General features: G+C 37.1%; 1 protein-coding gene across 2 annotated transcripts in view; it reads right to left on the bottom strand.

The window, feature by feature from the left end:
- Nucleotides 1-546: 546 nt before the first annotated feature.
- The window catches only part of SOCS5 (suppressor of cytokine signaling 5), a 36,274-nt gene continuing 16,508 nt past the window's right edge, over nucleotides 547-20,312 (bottom strand). For both annotated transcript variants that reach the window (XM_032985272.2, XM_032985273.2), the window contains 2 exons: nucleotides 11,191-11,282; nucleotides 547-8,703 (listed from right to left, as the gene is read on the bottom strand). In XM_032985272.2, coding sequence (XP_032841163.1) covers nucleotides 7,081-8,691 — 1,611 coding nt within the window. In that variant the 5' untranslated portion in view covers nucleotides 8,692-8,703; nucleotides 11,191-11,282 and the 3' untranslated portion in view covers nucleotides 547-7,080. The remainder of the gene's footprint in view (nucleotides 8,704-11,190; nucleotides 11,283-20,312) is intronic.

Genomic DNA, 20,312 nt, shown 5'->3' with positions numbered 1-20,312 from the left:
CTTGTCACACGGCTGCTGTTGTGCCCAGCTATAACTCCTCACCAGCAGCATTTTGCCCAGCTTTCATCACCTGTAGAGTTTGCACTAATTTGCTTTAGGAGCAGTTCCCATCAGGCACAAAGGAGAAACTCTGTTTACAGGATGACAGCTACATCTGTTCCTTAGTTTGTGGTCATGGGGGCTGTGCTTAAGAATACACGTTTATGTCACAAAAATGTGTACTCGACCCACAAATGGGGAGAAAACCCGTTGAGATTTAAGTGAAAACGCACCAAATTAAGAGCTTGCTGGGATTTCAGAGTGTGACAAAACTCCTAAAGACGATAATTATCAGTCTCTGGATCTCTTTACTAAAGTATTTTAGATGCAACAGAAATGGACAGGAATAAACATGAGTTACTGATTATTTTGATCTAATTATTTATCCCTTTGACATGTGCAACAACTAAATATTTGTAAAAATATGTATTTACAGTATAGACTTAAAATAAACTCATTAAAACCACAACTTTTGCTCCAAAACAAATATAAAAAGAAAACAGTATGGTAGTTTATACCCCATTTATTAAGACAGAGCCATCTATTACTTAATACACTGGTTGGGTAGCCATAAATCACATTATTTTCTTACTATATTAAGATGCGAGACAGTTTGGCAACCAGATAACAAAGACAAATTAGGCAGGGTGGAGAAACATTTAAGCTGCAGCGGGTTAAAAAACCATCTAAGCTAGGGAGACTTAAACCAGCGCAGTTACACAAGGTGCTGGCATCGGGCGACGCGCGGTACGGCCTGCTTGCCAGCCAACTCCTCGAGTGCCCGGCGGGCCTGCCAGGGCCCCTTCAGCTGGAATGTCGGGAAAAGGTCCAGGGACCGTCTGGGTGCCGCTTTTTTGGACACCTACCAAAGAGTGCATCACCAAAGCTACAGTTTTTCTGTGAGGGGATCGCACAGGTTTTTTCGTAAGAATGAAGGCTTCTGGTAAGAAAGTTTATAGTGCAATCTGAATTAATTTGTGCCCACAGTGTCATTATTCACTCTCCCAAAACAGTTTAAATATAATCGTGTATGAATTTGCTATCTCCGTGAAGATATTACAAAGTAGTGCTTATACAGTAGGTGACTACATAGATTCAATTTTAATAAATATACCTCTTCATGCTTTATGCAAAATTACAAGTACAAAAGCAAGAAGTGACAAAGCAGATGAGTACTTTTGTATCTTCCAAAAGCTATTAAAATGCTCAGGGCTCTAAGAAGTTAATATACCTTATCGCACAGGAAGCACACTCCATGTTCAATTTAACAGCTGCTCAGAGAAGAACAAAACCTTATTCTGCTTCTTCTTTGCCAACGTGTCACCAAGTTAGAACTCCTGCTGAGAAATTAGAGGTTGCTTTACTCCAGACAAGCAAGTTTCAGATATGTTTCTGCTTGTCAGTGTAGCTGTGTGCTTAACAAAGAAGTCTGCAATATTAGCTATATCACACATATACAATTATGTATTTTTTTTCCTACTGGAGACAGGAAAAAAAAAAAAAAAAAAAAAAAGGTCAAGCACCAGGAGCTTCAGCTCTTAAATACATTGTGTTGGCCCTAAAAAATCTAGCTGATAACAGCTGTAGCTTTAATGCAAATTTACAAAATGAACATTTATTCAGCTTGAAAAGCATATACACAAGTTACCTTGATAACAATAGATTTAAAGACAGTATCAGGTTAACATCCTATTGATACACAATTTTGTAAACGGAATATTTTATAAAAATACAGAATGGCAATGCTTCATTGAAATAACAGATTTAAAATTTGCTTCTTGAAAAACTACTCTTAAATCAGTATGATCACATGCAAGCAAATTAAGTAAAAGCATCAGAATTCTTACCAGTCTTTAAATGATTGTAAGGTTAAAGTCATCAAGAGGTGTTTTGTTTGTGTTTTTTTTTTTTTTTAAAGAGTCTTGATTTAAGATGTAGTGAGATGGAGACTTCTTATAAAGCATCTTAAAGAGATCCTTACCTCATTGCAAAACATTTACTTTATGTATCTTGCTGTGAAAACATCAAGACTTATTTTTCAAAGCCCTCATCAACAGCATTTTCAATTAAAAATGAAAAAAAGTTTAAAATTCAGACATTTAAGGTCAACTGCATTTGGTAGACACAACCCATGGCAAAGCTAAATGATTCTCTGTACCTCAGTATTGCAAAAAGGGAGAGTAATTAGAGGTGTTATGCCACGCTTTGTAAGAGTTAACACTTTAAAAGCCAACCAATTTGATTTCTGTCTATTGTGAGATTTTTTTTTTTAAAAAAAAAGCAATTATGAACAAAAAAAAAAAATCTCCTTTGGTCACAGTCAGGAGACAACCATTTAGGCAAGTGTGGCAATAGCACAAAAACACACACCAATCAACTGGCTATAATGTATATATACAGCTGAAGATACAGATAAAATAGTCCTTTTATTTGCAATGCATGCCACACACAGACAGAAGTCAGAATTTTTAGAATTCTAATATATTAATGTTCACCATATTGGTGTACTTTGGGTAGCTTCAAAAAAAAGACCATGAACGCCCTCACGCTTGGAGGCATCTTAACAGATATATCTGGGCTATGTAGATTCTTGCAGACTAAGGTTTGGCACAACATTTTATGAAAATGAGACTCAAAAAGCACTTTTGTAATTTTAAATGTGAATGGTTTTAAAAGGAAACAAATAGTTATGTTAGAAAGACTCTGAGAAGATCCAGTTCATATTTTTCCATTAAATACTGTACTTCAAGGTAACTTTGAAAAAAAAAAAAAAAAAAAAAAAAAAAAAAGTAGCACGCTCTCTTCAGAGTCATCTCTCTGGTACTCAGTAACTTCTGACCTGACAGCTTCATGCAACTTTGCAGCAGAGACAAGCTTTAAAGCATTCTGAAAATGTTTTGGCTTGCACATGAAGACTAAAGCAAACCTGGTTTATATCACAGAAATTCAGAATCTTTGCTTGTTTCTAAGTAGTGCAGAACCTTGAAGTTAAATACGGACTTAAGGATGTGAGTGACTGTCAGGATGATGTCTAGCCAAGGCTTGAATTCATCTTATCAAACACCAAGGATACACAGACAGGTCTTTCAAGGACTACGCTTCTGACCTAAAGACTATCATTTTGTAAACAAGTCTTCAAATACACACAAAATTTAAAGTACATAAATGCAAGACATGGCTTTGTAACTTATTTTTTTAGAAAAAATTTCATTCTGACAAGTAAATTATCTGGACAAGTGCCTACACGTTCTTAAGAGTATTTTCAGAAGAATTACGCCTTTAAAACTGATGAAAAACCCTAACCCACAGACCCTCATATATAGTCAAAATATAGCATCATTACTTTTCTCCAATTCCACAGTAACATAGATTTCTAAGAAGATTTTGATTTAATGCCCTCATTTTAAAAATTGTAATTCTGTTCTACAATGATCCACTCAGAGCAAAAAACCTCCATGCACTATATGTCAATGTATTGATGACTGTTTTATTTACATAAAAATTTTCCAATGTTAGATAACATGTTATATGGAAATTACAATTATTTCAATTTCCCAATCTTGGTAAACTGGAGCAGTTGCTGACTTTCTAAAACAACAATGTATTTATACGCAACAAAACCACCAAGTTGTGCTAAGTATTCAAAGATCTTAATTCCCACATAGTGCCAACACCCTGTTCTTTTCAAATATGGTCAAAGATCTTCATAAGATTTTTTTCAAAATAATTTACTGAGTAAGCCCTTTCTATAGCCCTTTCTGCAGAAATGAGAATTGTCTCGAAAGAACACTTTATAAGACTGAGGCTCAAATACTTATCTGCCATATAACCAAATTAGCCTGGAATCATGCTGGCATACATTGAATCCTACTGTTAAAAAAAAAAAAAAAAAAAAATCAATGGTTTGTGCACATCTTTTGAAGACAACATGTATAAGACTTTCCAAACAAAATCATAAGGTTAAAGTTAAAGCTTATTCCTCGAACAGAAATGAAGGATCAACTACTTGCATTCTCAACATACTCTTTTAGTGCCTTTAGAACCATAAATGTATTCATTAATAAACACACTGCAACTCGAGTAGTCAACGCTCAAGTTGACTATAATTTAAAAAGTGATTATTTTTAGCATAACCACACTAGCAAGTTACTCTGTATATTTCAGTGAAGCAAAGCTTTAAAAAAAGTTGTAGAGAAATAGATCATTCATTTTTTGTGTGTTTTAAGGGAGCAATAAATCCTCTCCATAAAGATTATTTACACAAATGCAAGAGCAAGCTTTCTAAGATAAGGGTTTGGGGTTTTTATTTTTTTTTTTTTCCCAAAGATTCCACCACATGATAAAAAATTAAATGCACGTGTATTCCTGACCACATTGATAATGTCACATCTAGAATCTCATCAGCTAGTTTATGACAAGCAACTGCAACGGTGTAAACAAAAACAGGTCCCTACACTGGGACAAAGTTTGGTTGCAGGTTGACTGTATGATACTAAGATTGAAAGTAAGATTTAAAGTAAACTTATCTGGAAGTCAGATCCAACTGAGGGAACAGTGAAAACGACACAGTGAAGGTACACTTAGGTGCAATTTCATGCTGGTGACTTTTTTTTTTTTCCTCTTTTTATGCTTAGAGCAGATTTTAAACCAGGAGTTGCATATCCAATGACACACACACAATTCAAAACTTAAGTGACCATTAGCACATTTGTACACATACTTACATAAACTTCGTATTTACATATTCTAAACAAAGTTCCATTTTAACAGTTGAAGTCTTTTAACACATGAAAGAAGATAAGCTAGTACAAAGAATGCATAACGGGATCACAAATTTTCCACAAGCATATAAACACATGTTTTAAAGTGCTTTCTGGGTGCTTCAGATTAACTCCTTGCAGTATGAGCTTCTACGTAGTGCTGTTCCAGTCATTACAAAATTATTTGAATCATTCCCCTTCAGGTGCATTGTGAGTTCAAGAAAAATGACGACAATGTTGATGTAAAAGTTTTAGGCTTCACCAACATAAACATATACATAAGTTCAGATGAAGTTGTCAAATACTTTGGTTTATCATAGCTTGGGATAAATATTTGATAGAACGGAAATTGCACCTCTCCACTCTTAAGTTTTTTTACTAAAAAAATACTCCAACATAAATTGACAGTATTCTTTGGTAAAAACAGGACATTTGGCCAGTTTGTGTGTACATGTATTTATTAAAATAGTCTAAAAGTGAACAAATGCCACTGCTGTACTGTCAATTTACAGGAATAACCATTCCTTACTCAGTGGGGAGTATCAAAACATCAAGCTTAGCAGTTAGCTATATAACAAGCTGAAACACCTTCAGCAACCATTACAGGGGATCAATAATGTTTTAGAGTACTTGTTGCTTAACATTTATCCTTTACATTACAAAAACTGTAAAATGCTCTATGCCTGCAGACAAGTCCATTACTTTGCAGTGACTACAGAAATATTATTCGATGGTGTACACTGTTAGGTTTCTGACAAGCATGTAACAAAAACCAGGAATATGGTGTGCTGACCAACCAATATTCAACTGCACAGTATTTGTGCATTACCTATACTAAGTACTAAGAAAAGCCTATTAAAAATGCAGTTATCTGCTACACGTTACGTGAATATATAAAAACAGAGCAGATATACAAGTATAACACTGAACATACCGTACTTTATTAGCACAAAAAGCCAGAACAAGGCACAGCAAGCAGAAAAATACATCAATAGAAGGGTTAGTGTAGCATACAAGAATAACGTTTATTGTACTTGCAGCCAAAATGTTCCCTACCTCGCACAGGTCACTGCCATAGAGAAGTAAGTAATAACATACTGTAGCAGCTGGTAAAGAAACTAGAGAGCACTCATAATTGGTACAAAACATTAAACAGGGGTCAGGGCATTCCAACAAAATTTTAGTGCAAAAATGTCTAAGACAGAACTATTTTAAGTTCCATCTCCCATTAAATAAGCAAACAGAACTTAGAATCCTGTTTCCAAGTAATCTGTTGAAACTATAATCAGTGCATTTTACTTTAAAACATTTTTTTAAAAGCGCAAATGGAAAGATATTTACAAATAAAGTGTAGCAGTACCTCTGAAACATGACATTTATTTCAGATACGTCAGATTTAGTATTCTGATTATAATAATTCAACCACTTGTAATTTTTGCCATAAAAATATCAGACGACTTTAAACAATTCAACATTTTTTTCTCTTCACTATTACCTTCCATTGTAAGTTACTAGCAGTCAGGCCACCAAGTTCTGTCTTAGAAAAAATTGCAACCTTTTGTTTCATGGCAATAATCTAATCCTGTGTCCTGTCACTGAATCAGTAATTCACACTGGAAGGTATTTAACTGTCCAAGACAGTTTATTACTTTTGCTAACAATGCCACTTAAATCTCCAAGTGTTTAAAATAGAATTACAGTACTGAGCAGGCATATTCAAGTCTTAATGATTAGGAAACCTTATACACTGAGAAAAGCATGATTCATCTGTTAGCATCAAAGCACCATTAACTCTTAATGGACTGCTTCTAATGAACTGCTCTTCATTACTCACTAGTATTTGGAAACTTGTCTGTGAGCTAAATTAGTACTTTGAGTAGTGGAAAGTTTTCAAGAAAATTTTAAAAAAATACTTCAAATACTAGCAAAAATGCTCCTCTAATAAAGCCTTTCTTTACTAGCATTACATGAATGCCCTATGGAAAATGCCTCATAGTTTCTTCATCCAATTACTACAGTTATAAAAGGGAAAAAGTATTTAGAAATTAGCAAAAATATTTTCATTAGGCCTTAATGAAAAACGTGCAGAATTGTATCTGCTTGTTGTTTCCAAGAGGCATCACAACTTAGTTTGATTAACAGCAGGCAGCATCTGACAGGATACTAACACTCAGCTTAAATAGGATATTGCAGAAAAGCTAGACATTGTTGGTGAGCTTGCTGCAGTTAAACTGTAACACACAAAAAAAAGCATATTCTAGAAGCTTATTCTGATTTTCGTTTACTTGTTTTTTATAGGTTCCCGCTCCAGCCATCGCACCCTGACTTTTTGTTTATAGTGATATTCCTTTAGAAAGTCTTGCAACATTGAGGGTAGAGGAAGGTCATCAATTCCATCATACGTAGTGCACCTGCAGATTACTGCCCGGCAGATATACTGCAGACTAAAGGGGAAAGTCCTGTTCAGAGATACAGTAAGCAATGGTTCAAAGAACATGCAAGAGCTAGGGTCTTTGTAGTGTTCCAGAAGCCCTGTAACAGTGGAGGAGTGAAACACACAGGGATCATGGGCATCGAAACTAAAGTTGTGATTCCACTGCTCAATGCGTGCATGTAGCGATCGGTTGTAACGACGGAAGCTCACAGAGAAGAGGTAGTCCTCTTGCGCAGAGTCCCTGAGCAAAAAAGTGCCTTCGGGTTTCCCCTCCAGAAGTGCTTCTGCTTCATAGCGGTCCATCACACCCCAGTAACACGGGTTACCTGTGATCTGAAGTAAGTCTGGCACAAGGCAATGGATGTAATCGATTTGAGTATGCACTTTCCAAGCCCCCTGCCTGCCAATATGGCCGTGGCTCTCTCCAGACATCTGACGCTGCTTCTGCCTGCGTGACTGCAGACAAAGCGTTGTTGTGTCCTCTTCAGAGTCACAGTTCCCTGGAGGTGTTATGTTTTTGTCCCCCGTCAGCTCAGTCATACCAGGGGCTAACTTTGGTCCCAGTTTATACAACGGATTAACCTGTGCTGTAGCTTCAAAAGTATGTATTTGGGCATTGGGAGGGGGATCAACCCCTTCTTCAATACTAAGTCTACGCCTCTCTCTGAGCCTGTCTTCTTCATCTTCTGTGGAAACCAAGGAAGGATCAAACGTGTCAAAAAAAGTTGAATGAGGACTCACAGGCGCTGTGTGTTGTTTAATCAGATGCCACTTCTGGGCCAGATCGGAGCCTGCAGGAAAAGGACATTTCTCAAGCATCAGTTCAGAGAGATGGATCTTTCTTTTGTTAGAAAACAGAGGTTTGGACTGTTTGCTGTAAGTTCTCATGGGAAAACACAGCCCAACAGTATCTTGTAGACGCTGTCGCAGAGAACGGCTACCTACTGTCCTGTTTGATACTGCATCTGTATCATGGACAGAACTCACCCCATACCTTCTCTCCCTCCTTTGCAAACCACTTCGTGTTCTACCAAATCTTTTTTCGGTATCCAAGGAGCTCTGGGTTTTGGTAGAGCAGGAATGCTTCTTCTTCCCACCCCAAGGAGCATGCCGAGAATAAGAGTCCCTTCGAGCAAGTCTAGCTCCAGTGGTGACACACGAGTCATTCTCCTTCTCAATGCTTATTTCAACAATCTGAGGAATTTCTGTGACACAGTTTTGGTTCCGCCTTGCTGAATTCTTTGAAGGACTTAAACCTAATTGCAAAGCAATGTTTTCTCTCAAAGGGCTGCTGGGTTGCTGTTGAGCCAACTCAGTTATTTGGATAGCTTTCTCTTTAGCAGATGAGCAACTATTGGAGTTCACAACTACATTTTCATTTTGGCTTCCACCCTCATGACTGAAGAGATTCTGGCACCTGTATTTGAAATTGTTCCACATCTTTCCCACTTTATCCATGGATTACGTTATCTAAATTCAAGAGAAGAAATATTAAAATAAAAATACAGTTTAAAAAAATGAGGATACATCTTCAGTTATCAGTTAAGTTACAGACACAAGATGACTGTTACCTGGGCACACTACATTTGAAAAAGTGCCCTAGTGGTTGTATGGTTATGTGAAAGTGCCATGCATCACACCGTTTCAATATTTAGAAAAATGACCACAAATAAAATGTTTCAGAAATTACAAACATTTTATTTACAAGCAGGCCCTCCCATTTTTTCTGTAAGTACATAGGTAGGTCTGCATAGTTGTATTTGATGAACAGGAAATACGCAATCTAAAATCCTTCATTTTTGGAAGAATTTTTAAGCCATGTGTAAGGTATGACTCCCTGATAAGCTTCCAATAAGCAGCAGTAAAACAAATCCTGAAAAAGAACTATTCAAGTCACTACAAACTATGAGAGTAGTTAGTGAAATCCAACAAGTGCACTGCAAATGTCCAGACACACCATCTAAAAATAAAAGCTCCAGCCACAGGTCAGATAAATTCCAAGCTATAGCTGACATAATTTTAAAAAATAGCACAAAAATAAGAATTTGGGGGTGTGGGGGAAGCATTCAGCATTCTTAGATGAGGCAATCACCAAAAGACAGGGAAAGGCAGTAAGATATCAGCAAAATTTTAGAATTATAGTCTTTGATATATTAATAAAAGCCATACATATGAAACAGCAAAATAAATTAAAAAAAACAACCCAACCCAAACAAACTGTCTGGCTTTATTACTTAAGATAAAAAGGAATGAAAAAGCCCAAGGAGCTTTTCTATCTTTAGTAGGAGCACTTAAAAAGAAAGCAGCTCTGCAGCAGTAACATGATGACAGTGAATCATGAAGATACAGTACAAAGATAAAAACATTAGCAGTGTGTATTCTGCAACTACCTCTTTAGAAGCAGAGTTTGATAATTGGAATAAGACTGCCAAAAACACAGGACTGCCCTAGGACAGAGAAAAACAGGCTAATTCTGTACTAAAAAAAGTCAGGCAGTGCCAAGCTAAATTAGATCTAATTAAGTTCTGAGAGAAGTGCTAAACTTAAAGGACTAAAACATGCCATTTTATCTAACTTAACTCTTAATGGAAACTGCTCCGCTATTTAGAAACATTATTTTGAAGCAACATTCCTCTGTTGCTGCAGTTCTTTTTTGTTCACAGCTAGAAAGGAATCTGAAGCAGTGATTGAATGTACTGGGACTCATAAAATAATGTGGACAGTAAACAAGTAAGCAATACTCTAGCGATCCAGTCTAGAAGTCCCTTAAGATAGAAGCATGGCTGTAAGCCCATGACTTTATAGTAGAATCCACTGAGACTGGGGAAAAGTCAGAGATACAGCTTACATGACAGTCACGAAAGGATAATGAACATGAAACATCTAACTGTTATAGGAACAGAAAGCAAAAGCAGCAGAAGCTTTCTTCCCAATCTCCTCCTCAGACACTTCAGCAAACCCAGCAGGCTGGTATCTACATCCAGCTGCATAAAATAAAATGTTAAGAACTTAGTGTAGATGCAGGGCAGTGGGGGGGGAAAGCAGGGAAATCAGGCCTTACCAGTCTCTGGAGATTACCAGTATAAATTACCTATAACTCAGTGCTAATGTCAATCCAAACAACACCCAAGTAGTTATTAAGGAGGGAGACTCTTGCAGAGAAATGTTACACATAGAAGATGCTATAGAGTTCTGTGCATATGTAAAAGTGAAAGAGTGTAAGCGTGAAGGAGTGCAAGCAAATAAGCAAGGAATGTCTTCCTGATTAAAAAAAAAAAATCCTGAATTTGTTTTTTCTGGAGCTGTCTGGACCAAGCTGGGGGACTGGGAACATTCTAAGAGCAGCAGAACTAATAAAGTCAGATCACATACAGATTTGTAGGAACCATACAACCATGTATCATGCCATCACAATAATCATAGCTGTTTCCCGTGTCTCAGAATATCCACACTGACCAGGAGGCAGCATATGTTTGCTGGCTGCCAGCCTATCAACACAGTATATATAAGGTTGACTTCTACCCACTTTTCTCAAGTTGTACATATCTTTCTTTTCCTAGTCACAGAGATGTTTAAAATTTTGGGGACGGGAAAAAGAAGAGAGTATATAGCCTCTGTTCCCTTGGGAAATCAGGTTAGAAACAATACACATCCTTTTGACAATGAACTGGAATTACTTCTGTAACCAGTCATACACTATTCAGTGGTCTTTTATTCTAAAACTGCTCATTATTGCTCTTCCTTTGCACTATTAGTCTAAAATGCCTTTAGACTGTTAGATGTGTGGAAAGTTCTCTATGCTTGACCAGAAAGCTTCAAGAACAAATTAAAACCAACAAACTTCCAACCCACAAAACCCCTACCATACTGGCTTGACAGACTGTACTTCTAAAAAGTTATATTTGAAAGGTTAACTACTTTTTGTCATACACAAAAGAATACAGATACCCTTCTTACCCAGAAAAGCATACAAGTCTCTGTATCTTGTCTTGAGAATACACCTCAACATGAACTTGCCAGTTTCCTTCTCTGAGTTGCGGACATGGTTACTACAAAGAGAAAAACGGTATTTTTGTTAGTTGTTAGAATACCCTTTAATTTAGATATTTACAATTAGTCACTGGTATCAAAGGGATATCATACTAAATGTATCTTAAATGTGTGCATGGAGCTGCCTGCTCCTTATGTATTTTTAATGCATATTAACATAAACAAAAAGCTTCACAGAACTTTTTTTCATCCATTAACAACATTTGTCAAATAAAGAGTTCATGAGAGGACCTTCAAATGAAGCTTTTGAGAACCAAGAGTGAAAACACAGCATCTGAAGTGCCAGGCACAATGGGCATACTCAGGCCTGTAAAAATGGTTTCCCCACATTTTGGTCTCAAGTCCAAAGCAGTGGTTCCCAAGTTGTGGTTGGCAGTACTGGCAGATCACCTCATACTGCCTCTCCTCCTTGTTTCCAGCTGCTACATCACATCAAAAGGCAGCTAAAAATACACTTTTCTAATATTACTTTTCCAGGTAAGCAACTGCTGCACTTGCCACAAGGATGTTACATGATTGTGAAGCAAGAGGAATATGAACCATGATTCTAAAAATGGGAAAGTGGAATACAAGACAAGTTCTTTATTAAAAGAGTAGGTCAGCACTTCCCTAAAATAATCATCATTGTTTTTCAGAAATCCAAGAGGAGTTGAGGGATTTAGTATGCTCATACCACTGTCAGAAATCTAACAGTAAGAGAACAGAGGATAATAATTTGCTTCTCCACACTAGAAACAAACCCAGGACAGCAGTAAGAGTTAACAGAAAACACCGAGAACTTATGTTAAAGCTTTACATGCAGAACGGGAAGAAAAAAATATTCAAATATGATGCATATTTACTGGAATAAAAAACTGTGGGGCTGAGCAATTACTAGGTGAATATTAAAAGTTAATACTTCCTGGCAGAAACTATAGTGCAATGTCAGAAAAGTACTAAACATTATTAATTTCCATTCACCTCTGGAAACACTAAAATTGCTGAAACGCTTTTAAAGTTAGGCCATACTACTACTATTGAAAGATTCCATAAAAGTAACCTTTCCAGAGAACAACACAGTTACAAGTACAAAATCTTAGTACAACACAAAGATAAAAGCAAAAGTAAAGTTCTTTTTCAGCTTTAATGTTTACACCGATTTCTTTTTTCCCCATTCCCCATTTCCTAGCAAGTCTACAAGCACAAGACAGTAAAACCTACTACAATTGGTTCAGAGCAAGGCATTCACTGACCGTACAAAAGGTGAAGTTTCTAGAGTAAGGGCTATACAACTTTCAATAAAGCTTTACTTAAAAACATCAGGTCATTCATGCCCCTGAAGAAATACCTGTATTCCAAATAAACCCAGTAATGCTGTTTTACTGGGCACAGGTGGCACAGGGGCAGCATGCTAACCATTTGAACTGATTAAAAACACCAAAAGGACATTGAAGCTTCTCTTGAAATTTCATGCTTAATGGTACTTATCTCAACTTCATAAATCACTATTATTCCTCAGTTCTGCTCAGAAACATGAACAGTCAATGTACCACCTATCAGGTCACCATTGCTAGCCTGCTGACACAGCCTGTCAGACAAGCTGCCGGGTGGCTCCGGGAGGGAACAGTTGCTTTGGGAACCATCCTTCACTAATGGAAAACAGCTTCTTGAATTTGGGTGACTGTCTCAGTTAAACCTCGCAACCTGGAGTTAGAATAAAACTTGAGTCATTGGTAAAGTATTTAATATTCCATCTAGTAATTTTAAATTAGTTTAAACCAATGTGCAACAGATGTGTGGTTTCACAGATTTCTTGCGGCAGTGCTAAGGTTGACAAAACACCAAGTACTTCTGATCTGGCCCTACAGCCACCCTGGTTTTAAGAAGGAGCACTGCAAGTGGTTATTTTATCCTAAACGTAATTCCACCAAAATCCACAAAGTGAATTAATCTGTAGATTTTCTAAGAAAAAGTGAAGCTATACTAATGTTCCTAAAACAATCTTTTTTTCAACTAAAAATGATTCCTATCTACTTTAAACTAGCGTAAGTTATCTTAAAAAAATAACAGGTAGTAAGCACTCTACAGGGCCTACAGCAGCAATGAGCAGTAGTATCTTAACACTATATTCCCATTTGCAGTAAACTTAGAGACATTCAAAGCCATGAAGTTTGCCTGAGTGTAGTCCTCAAGTATTCTGAGTGTACAAATGATAAAACTACAAAGAGAGCTAGGAAAACCATTTGTGTAGAATGATTTAAATAAAGACAACCGTTAAAACCTGTTTGTAATCCTGAAATACCACATATTCATAGACTACTGTGAAAACTCAGACCACTTGTTCCAGAAGTATCACAAGATCTAGCCGGAGCTTTCTCCCTGTGACTTCCTAGGAGGAACATTCAAAGCCAAGGTTGTGCTCTGTCCTGAAGATAATACATTTGTTTCATTCTCAGAGTGTTACCTAATCTAAAATTTAGTTGATATGGTAAATTACATTAAAAATATTAACTCCTCAAAACGTACCATCTTCACAAAAACTGATATCCTGCATCATGTATGACAACTTATGAAGCAGGTATGGTATGCTTATAAGAATCTACAAGATTCTTTGTTTTGTTATTTTCACATGATGATAGCTTCAAAACATTGAAAGATAACAAGGACAAAACATTGAAGGAAAACAAAACCAGACAGATCTTACAAGTTAAGAAAACAATATCCTGAAAGGGGAGGGAAAAGAGGGGAGGGGGAGAAATCAGTCTCCCTGTTCCTTGCACACTGTTTAGTTCAGTGCCAGCAGGGGCACACACAGGCAAGCAGGCTAACAGAGTCAGGGACACTGGTGCACATCACCTTGCACCATGAAGGCAGAAGTAAAAGGAATGGAGGGAGACCACTTCCATTTGGATGGGTCCTTATTTTAAAATGACTCAGCGACAAAAGACTCCATTATTAAAGACATTTGCTTCTATCAACCTCTTCAGCAAGCATACTTTAATGTCCTATTTGCACACTGTCAAATGCCTGCTATAGGCTGGTGCTCCTAGGGATGCACTAACAAAGCTGCTCACATAAGCACTCCTCAACCTTATTCAGTCAAAATGAATAAGGCTGGTAAACACCTACTGTTCAAAGTAAGGCACTTGAGGAAGGAAGAAAGAAAAATACTAAGGATTACAAAGCAACTTCCTCCCTTCCAATACACATTCCAGAAATAACGAATTACTACTGTAATACTAGAGACAACATTTTTTAAAAAACAAGGAATATGTTGGCTTAAGTAGAACCATGCATTTTTCTACACGCAGACAAAAATGCACTCACTGAAGACAGCTTGAAGAACTGATTTGAGGTGCTGGGAGGAAGAAGTGGCTGTCATTTTTTTTTAACTAGACAAGGTAAAAGGGACCAAGTGCCTCAAGTGTTGATGACAGCCTTATTATGGCAAAGTACTACTGTTCTTTTCCTAGCAGGCTCTGGTAATTTAGAAGTGTGGTTGCATAGGGAGAAAAATCTAAAGGTCTGAACCCCCAAATCAAAACTCCAACCTTCCAAGAAAGGTGAAGGATACCAAGCTGTAATTCCAATAACACATAGAATTAGTGTAAATCAGCACTGCAACCATAAGAAAAGTCATCAGCCTCTTCCTGGCCACCTGTGCTGGTGCAGGAGGTGGTCTGTACACCATATGGCTGCTCAGCCAACCAGCTCAAGGAACTGATCCAGACTAAAATGAAATCTCAGAAAAAGTCTCAGTCATTTACTGCATCTGGTTTATTACTTCTGTATAAACATTCATGTTAACACAAGGGAGTAGCGGATGAGGAGGGAGGAAGCAGCAACCAGGGCAAGACTGCTTCCTTCCACAGCAGGACTGGTTAGTTCTGCCCACCCTAGTAAGACCTTAGACAGCTACTTTGAAGAGAAATCTCAATTTGAAGCTTACATATTAATCAACTGTGCGGCTCTGGCTATGACGAGAGAGATTAGGACTCCAAGCTGCTGCTTTGAACATTCATGTTGACAGTTCAGCCACTGAAAACATGTACTTCAAAAATAAAATGCTGAGTTGGCTTGGTGCACCCTGCTAAAACACAGAGAAAACTATGAGTTTCAAGGACTTAAGCTGGCAGACTGTCAAGTCAAAGAAAAATAATGATATTTTTCCATTGTTCCAACCTGAAAGTAAGTAGTAATCTCCTCCCCCTCCCTGGTGCAGACTCAAAATGAGCAAAAAGAAATCTTAGCTTGGACAGCTGATGTTCTGCCACTTTCTTTCCCAGCAGCTACAACATTGGTAGTTCCGAACATCAGTTCAAAAATATTGTTCCAAGATATTTTGAACAGTGGGATACATCCCTGTAGCCCCTTACTAAGATTAAGTGTTCAAAAAGGACAGTGTCGGGACTATGGGTGTTCACATGTTACATTAGAAAATACTGTACAGCTGCCATCCATTTATTTTCTGTTCAGAAAATGTACAATTCCAGAAACAAAAAAACCCATCAATTCAAGAACAGAACACGGACAACACTGAACCAAAAATAAGGAGACAGTTGTTTCTGAAGTACTCTTTTCCCTGTACTTACACAAGTCTAGTGGATAATAATACAACCATCATGCACAATGCTAGTATTTCTAATTATATAAGGAACACAGAACTACACATAGCAAGCACAAGTTTCATACATTAATACAAAAATAATGTTACACAGATCTGCTGAGAACTCCACATACTGGTAGATATCTATGGTAAAAGCTCAACAAATTCAAGACAATTATGTATATTAATTCCAAGTAAAGACTTCCTCAAATCATTTAGGCAGTATCCTGGTGGCCACTCATCGTCACATACAATCCACACAAGCAACATTAAATGGAAGCAGTTTCCTTTAAATTACCTCCACACACCTTAAGTAGGCAACTCATAACTTCATCTTATCATTTGAAAAGGTAAAAGAAAAAGCGTTAAGTTAGCAAAGTAAGGTTCCCACTATGGAAGAGAACCCTAGGTGACCTGCTGAAGTATTGTTTTCTGTACTGCTGTGTTTAACTCTCCTCAAACAGAAGCTGTCAATATATTTTTAAAATTATGTGGGCAGAATAAATGACTCCAGTCAGTGTTCAAGTACAGCAACCCTCTTGATGACCCCTGCAAAAGCCTTAAAGTACTCTGAGAAAAAGTCATGAAGCTCTCCTCTATCAGGGCAGAATTTGTTTCTACTTTTAAGAATGTTAACAAAGCATATCCTTCTCTGTCAAGTTCTAAAACATAAATAGGTCTCACATTGATATAGACACTTATCTAATGGTTATTTGTATGTAATTCTTGGGAGTTCTGAGTTAAGGACACCTTAATAGCACGCCTTAATAGCTATGCCTCACTAAAAGAAAAGGAAATTGGAAGCCAAGCTGAAAAGATGGGTCCATCATATCCCACATCCCTGACTAGCTTAGTAGAAACATCCAATTTAGGGTATTTTGTAAACAGAGCATTTCATTCAATTACAAATTGGCTATTTTGTAAACAGATAGCTCCTCTGTTCTGGGATCAATTTATACTGCTTTAACAGTCTTGTTTCTTCTCATTACATTTCTCAAAACCTCAACAGCCTGTCTAATGCCTCTCCCTTGTCATGGTACCCTTGCCCCCCTCCACCCACCCCCACCAGCTTACAAGTATCCCCTTTACACTCTTCTCATGCACCCAGCTACCTCCCATGTTTCCTTTCTATCTGACCAAGCAAAAGATCATGTTCTCTAATACTAACTAGCTAGCTGCCACCTCTTAAAATTGATAAAAACAAAGTTCTATTTTTCTTTCTCTAGTGATTTACCTACAGTAGTGACTACATAGGAAAAAGCAGTATTGTTATTCATGCAATTTGCAAAACACATTAAAAACAGCCACCTATCTTCCAAATGAGTGAAATGGACCCAAAAGCTCCAAAGTTTCTAGAACCACAACAACTGAGAAAGGTGTCAGCCTAAACTCTGATTTCTCAGGAACTACAATTAAAGTAGTTGTGTTAACCCGAGGACTAAATATTGCTACATGCACTTAAAAAAAACCCAATCTCCTGCATTATTGAGTTGCTCAATTCATAAATTTGCCATTTCTGATGAAAATAAAAAAAACACTAAGGTTTCATGGATAGCATCTGCATTTTTTGTTCACCACTACCATTACTGGAACAAAGCACTTTATAGTAGCAAGGTCTTCGCACACATAAAAGACAAGAACACTCAGGAAAATTCCACAACTGAAAATGAGCTGCTCTTTGCAGCAACATAAATTACTTGTAATGCTTAAAAAAATGAAATATCTAATTACAATTTATAGTACAACTATATTGATGGAGGACATGTAAACTGGTCAAACTCCCTTGTGCCACTGCAATACTGAAGAGAGATTATACTTCAAGTTACTGGGGAGAAAACTGCTGGACCAGCCTGGTGTCTTATCCAGCTACAGTGATGCTCTACAGGAAGCAGAAGGTGGCCTGGGATGGACAGTTCTGATAGCATCCATGAATCTATAAAGCGACCTTCCTAATGACTTAACTCCCAACTTACATTCTTTCATGCCAGAAGTTTGACAAGTAAACTCTATCACAATAGCACCACTGCCAATCTTAGATCAGTTTCTGTATAAAACATGTTTTCATAAACTAGAAGCACATTTGAATAACTGCAGAAGGAGACCAGGGGTTTTAACCTGCAAAGTATTTGGCAAGCCAGGAGTTAAAATCCTGCCTAAGACTACCACACAGCTGCTGTCAGCAGTCAGGCTTGTCAAGAGAAGCTCTGGGCTGTCCTGACAAGACTAATTGGCAGCAAGCACCTGGTTCCCTAGGCTGGGCTGGGGTAGGTAAAAGAATATAAACCCTGCAAAGGAGGAGGAGAAGCTGGAAGGCTGCCAGTAGGTCTAGCCTGTTTCATGTTTTCACTTTGATCCACAAGCAACTTTATCCTAGACTATACCCATCAGAAACATTTTTCTGCAACTTTCTAGCTGAAAGGAACCTGTGCTTTCTGGTTCAGTACCTGCAAGCTCTGCCACTGAGCACTCAGCGAGCAAGCCTTGCTGTGGAGGGTCACGCTGCTGCACTGCCAACTGCAACATCAACACTATTATTAAATTGCAGCAAAATTGAAATTTTGGTTTTCAAATGCCACCAAAAAAATAGCTAAAGGCATTACTATAACTTTAAAATTACAGACTAATATTCCAGAAAGTAAAAACTAAGACTGTCCAGGATATTTTGTATATTGGACATGTAAGCATGTGAAACAACAGCTTATGATACACAGCAAATGACAGTGCATCTTTAAAGGGAAAAAAAGTAAAAAATCCCAGCAATCTGGAAACTAGTTAAAAGTAGGCTGCAGGAGGAACTTAAGTGGGACTTTCAGAAGTGTGAAAAGACACAACATATTTTGACTTTTACTAGGAATCAGGATTTCGGTGAATGTGAAGCTTTCTGAAATTCTGCCCCTTGTACTTTTTTGCAATACTAAAACTCAAGCAAAAAAAATAAATTAAGCATTAGCCTTCAAGGTTCAGCCCTGGAAGCAGGGATATTTTTCTTAGGAGTAAGGGAAAAAAAAGTATCAGTTTGCTAGCTTAGCAGAGTCTTATATTATTGAACAAGTGTCTAATTATAAATACATATACACAAAAATAATATATAATATATACATTACATCAATCACTTAAGATTTTTATTTTTTGTGCAAGACAGTTTAAGTATAAATATTGAAAAGTCAGAACTGAATTTCTATAAAGCAAAGTTCTCAGCAGAGACTTTATGCCTCTGCCAAGTTTTATGTTTTAGGTGATCTACTTGTAGCTTTCTAGTAAAGAATTCCAACAATGTACAGTAGCATGAATATTTCCATAACTTAAATAATTGGAGATAAGCAGAATTACAGTGTTTGTGAAAACAAGAAGATTGTAATGGAACCGCTTGATAAGTCAAACCACTGGTATCACGATAAACTCACCCTAACAGCCATGGAGTATGCTCCCCTGTTTTTAATTGAACATGTTATATAAACAATTGTACCATTTCTTGAACTGATAGGCATGTGAAACAGTACTAATACAAAGATCCATTAGCAGTCTTTAAAAAGAAAAAAGTCAGGGTAATGAGATTATAAATTACTAAATTCAGAGTTACTGCTCTAACAATAACAAAAAAAATGTTTCTTAGAGTGACAGCACAGTAAAGGATCCAGCTCTTTGCAATACTTGCTCTCCTTTTGCATTCTGCACCTTTATACAAAGATGATTAATGAGTAAATTATTGGTCTCTATTCTTGGTGTCTACTCCGGACCAAGGAGATTCCTTGTGCCTTGCAAAATAGGAATGTCCATGATTCAAAACATAGTATCAGGGTGTACCATAAAAGCTTCAAGCAAAAAAAAAAAAAATCTAACTGTTCATGTTGTCAAAAATAAGACTATGACTATATGCACAGGATATACATTAGAGAGACTGAACAATCATTGATAAGAAAATCAGGTCTGTCTTTCCTCTTAAGAGCATCTTGCCTCAGTCCATTACAACTGAGGTGTTAACTAGATTATTATGGTACTATCTTACCTTCAGGGAGGTAGATCCTACTGCATAGTAAGATACAAAGGAAGTGATACTTTCTGTCAAGATGTGGCTACACCTTTCTTCTTGGCCTTACATAATACAATCAGTTACATCAAAACCATTTGAAATGCTTATTCTAGAAAAGAAGCACCTGTGTATCTTGAGTAAGTGAGCCCCCACAGGATGAGAATTTTCTAAGAAAAATGTAGATGTTTGGCTAGCTTCTGAAAATAAAATATATAACTGCTTTGTTTTTTGATGTTGTCTACCTAATCCTAAAGCTGACTCCAATTTTCGCTAAGGATTGTTGCACCAAGACCTAGTCACAGACCAATAATCCATGGGTTAGCTAATGTGCATTCCTATTAATCAATAGGAAAATGGCTTATCTAAAAAAGGCAACTCACTGACCTGTGATACCACTCCAATACCCCCACAGAA

Source organism: Tyto alba, unplaced genomic scaffold, assembly GCF_018691265.1.
Source record: "Tyto alba isolate M040663 unplaced genomic scaffold, T.alba_DEE_v4.0 Super-Scaffold_16, whole genome shotgun sequence".
In the NCBI taxonomy this organism is placed as follows: Eukaryota; Metazoa; Chordata; class Aves; order Strigiformes; family Tytonidae; genus Tyto; species Tyto alba.
The sequence above is the reverse complement of the archived record's forward strand: the minus strand, read 5'-3'. Positions and strand labels throughout refer to the sequence as shown.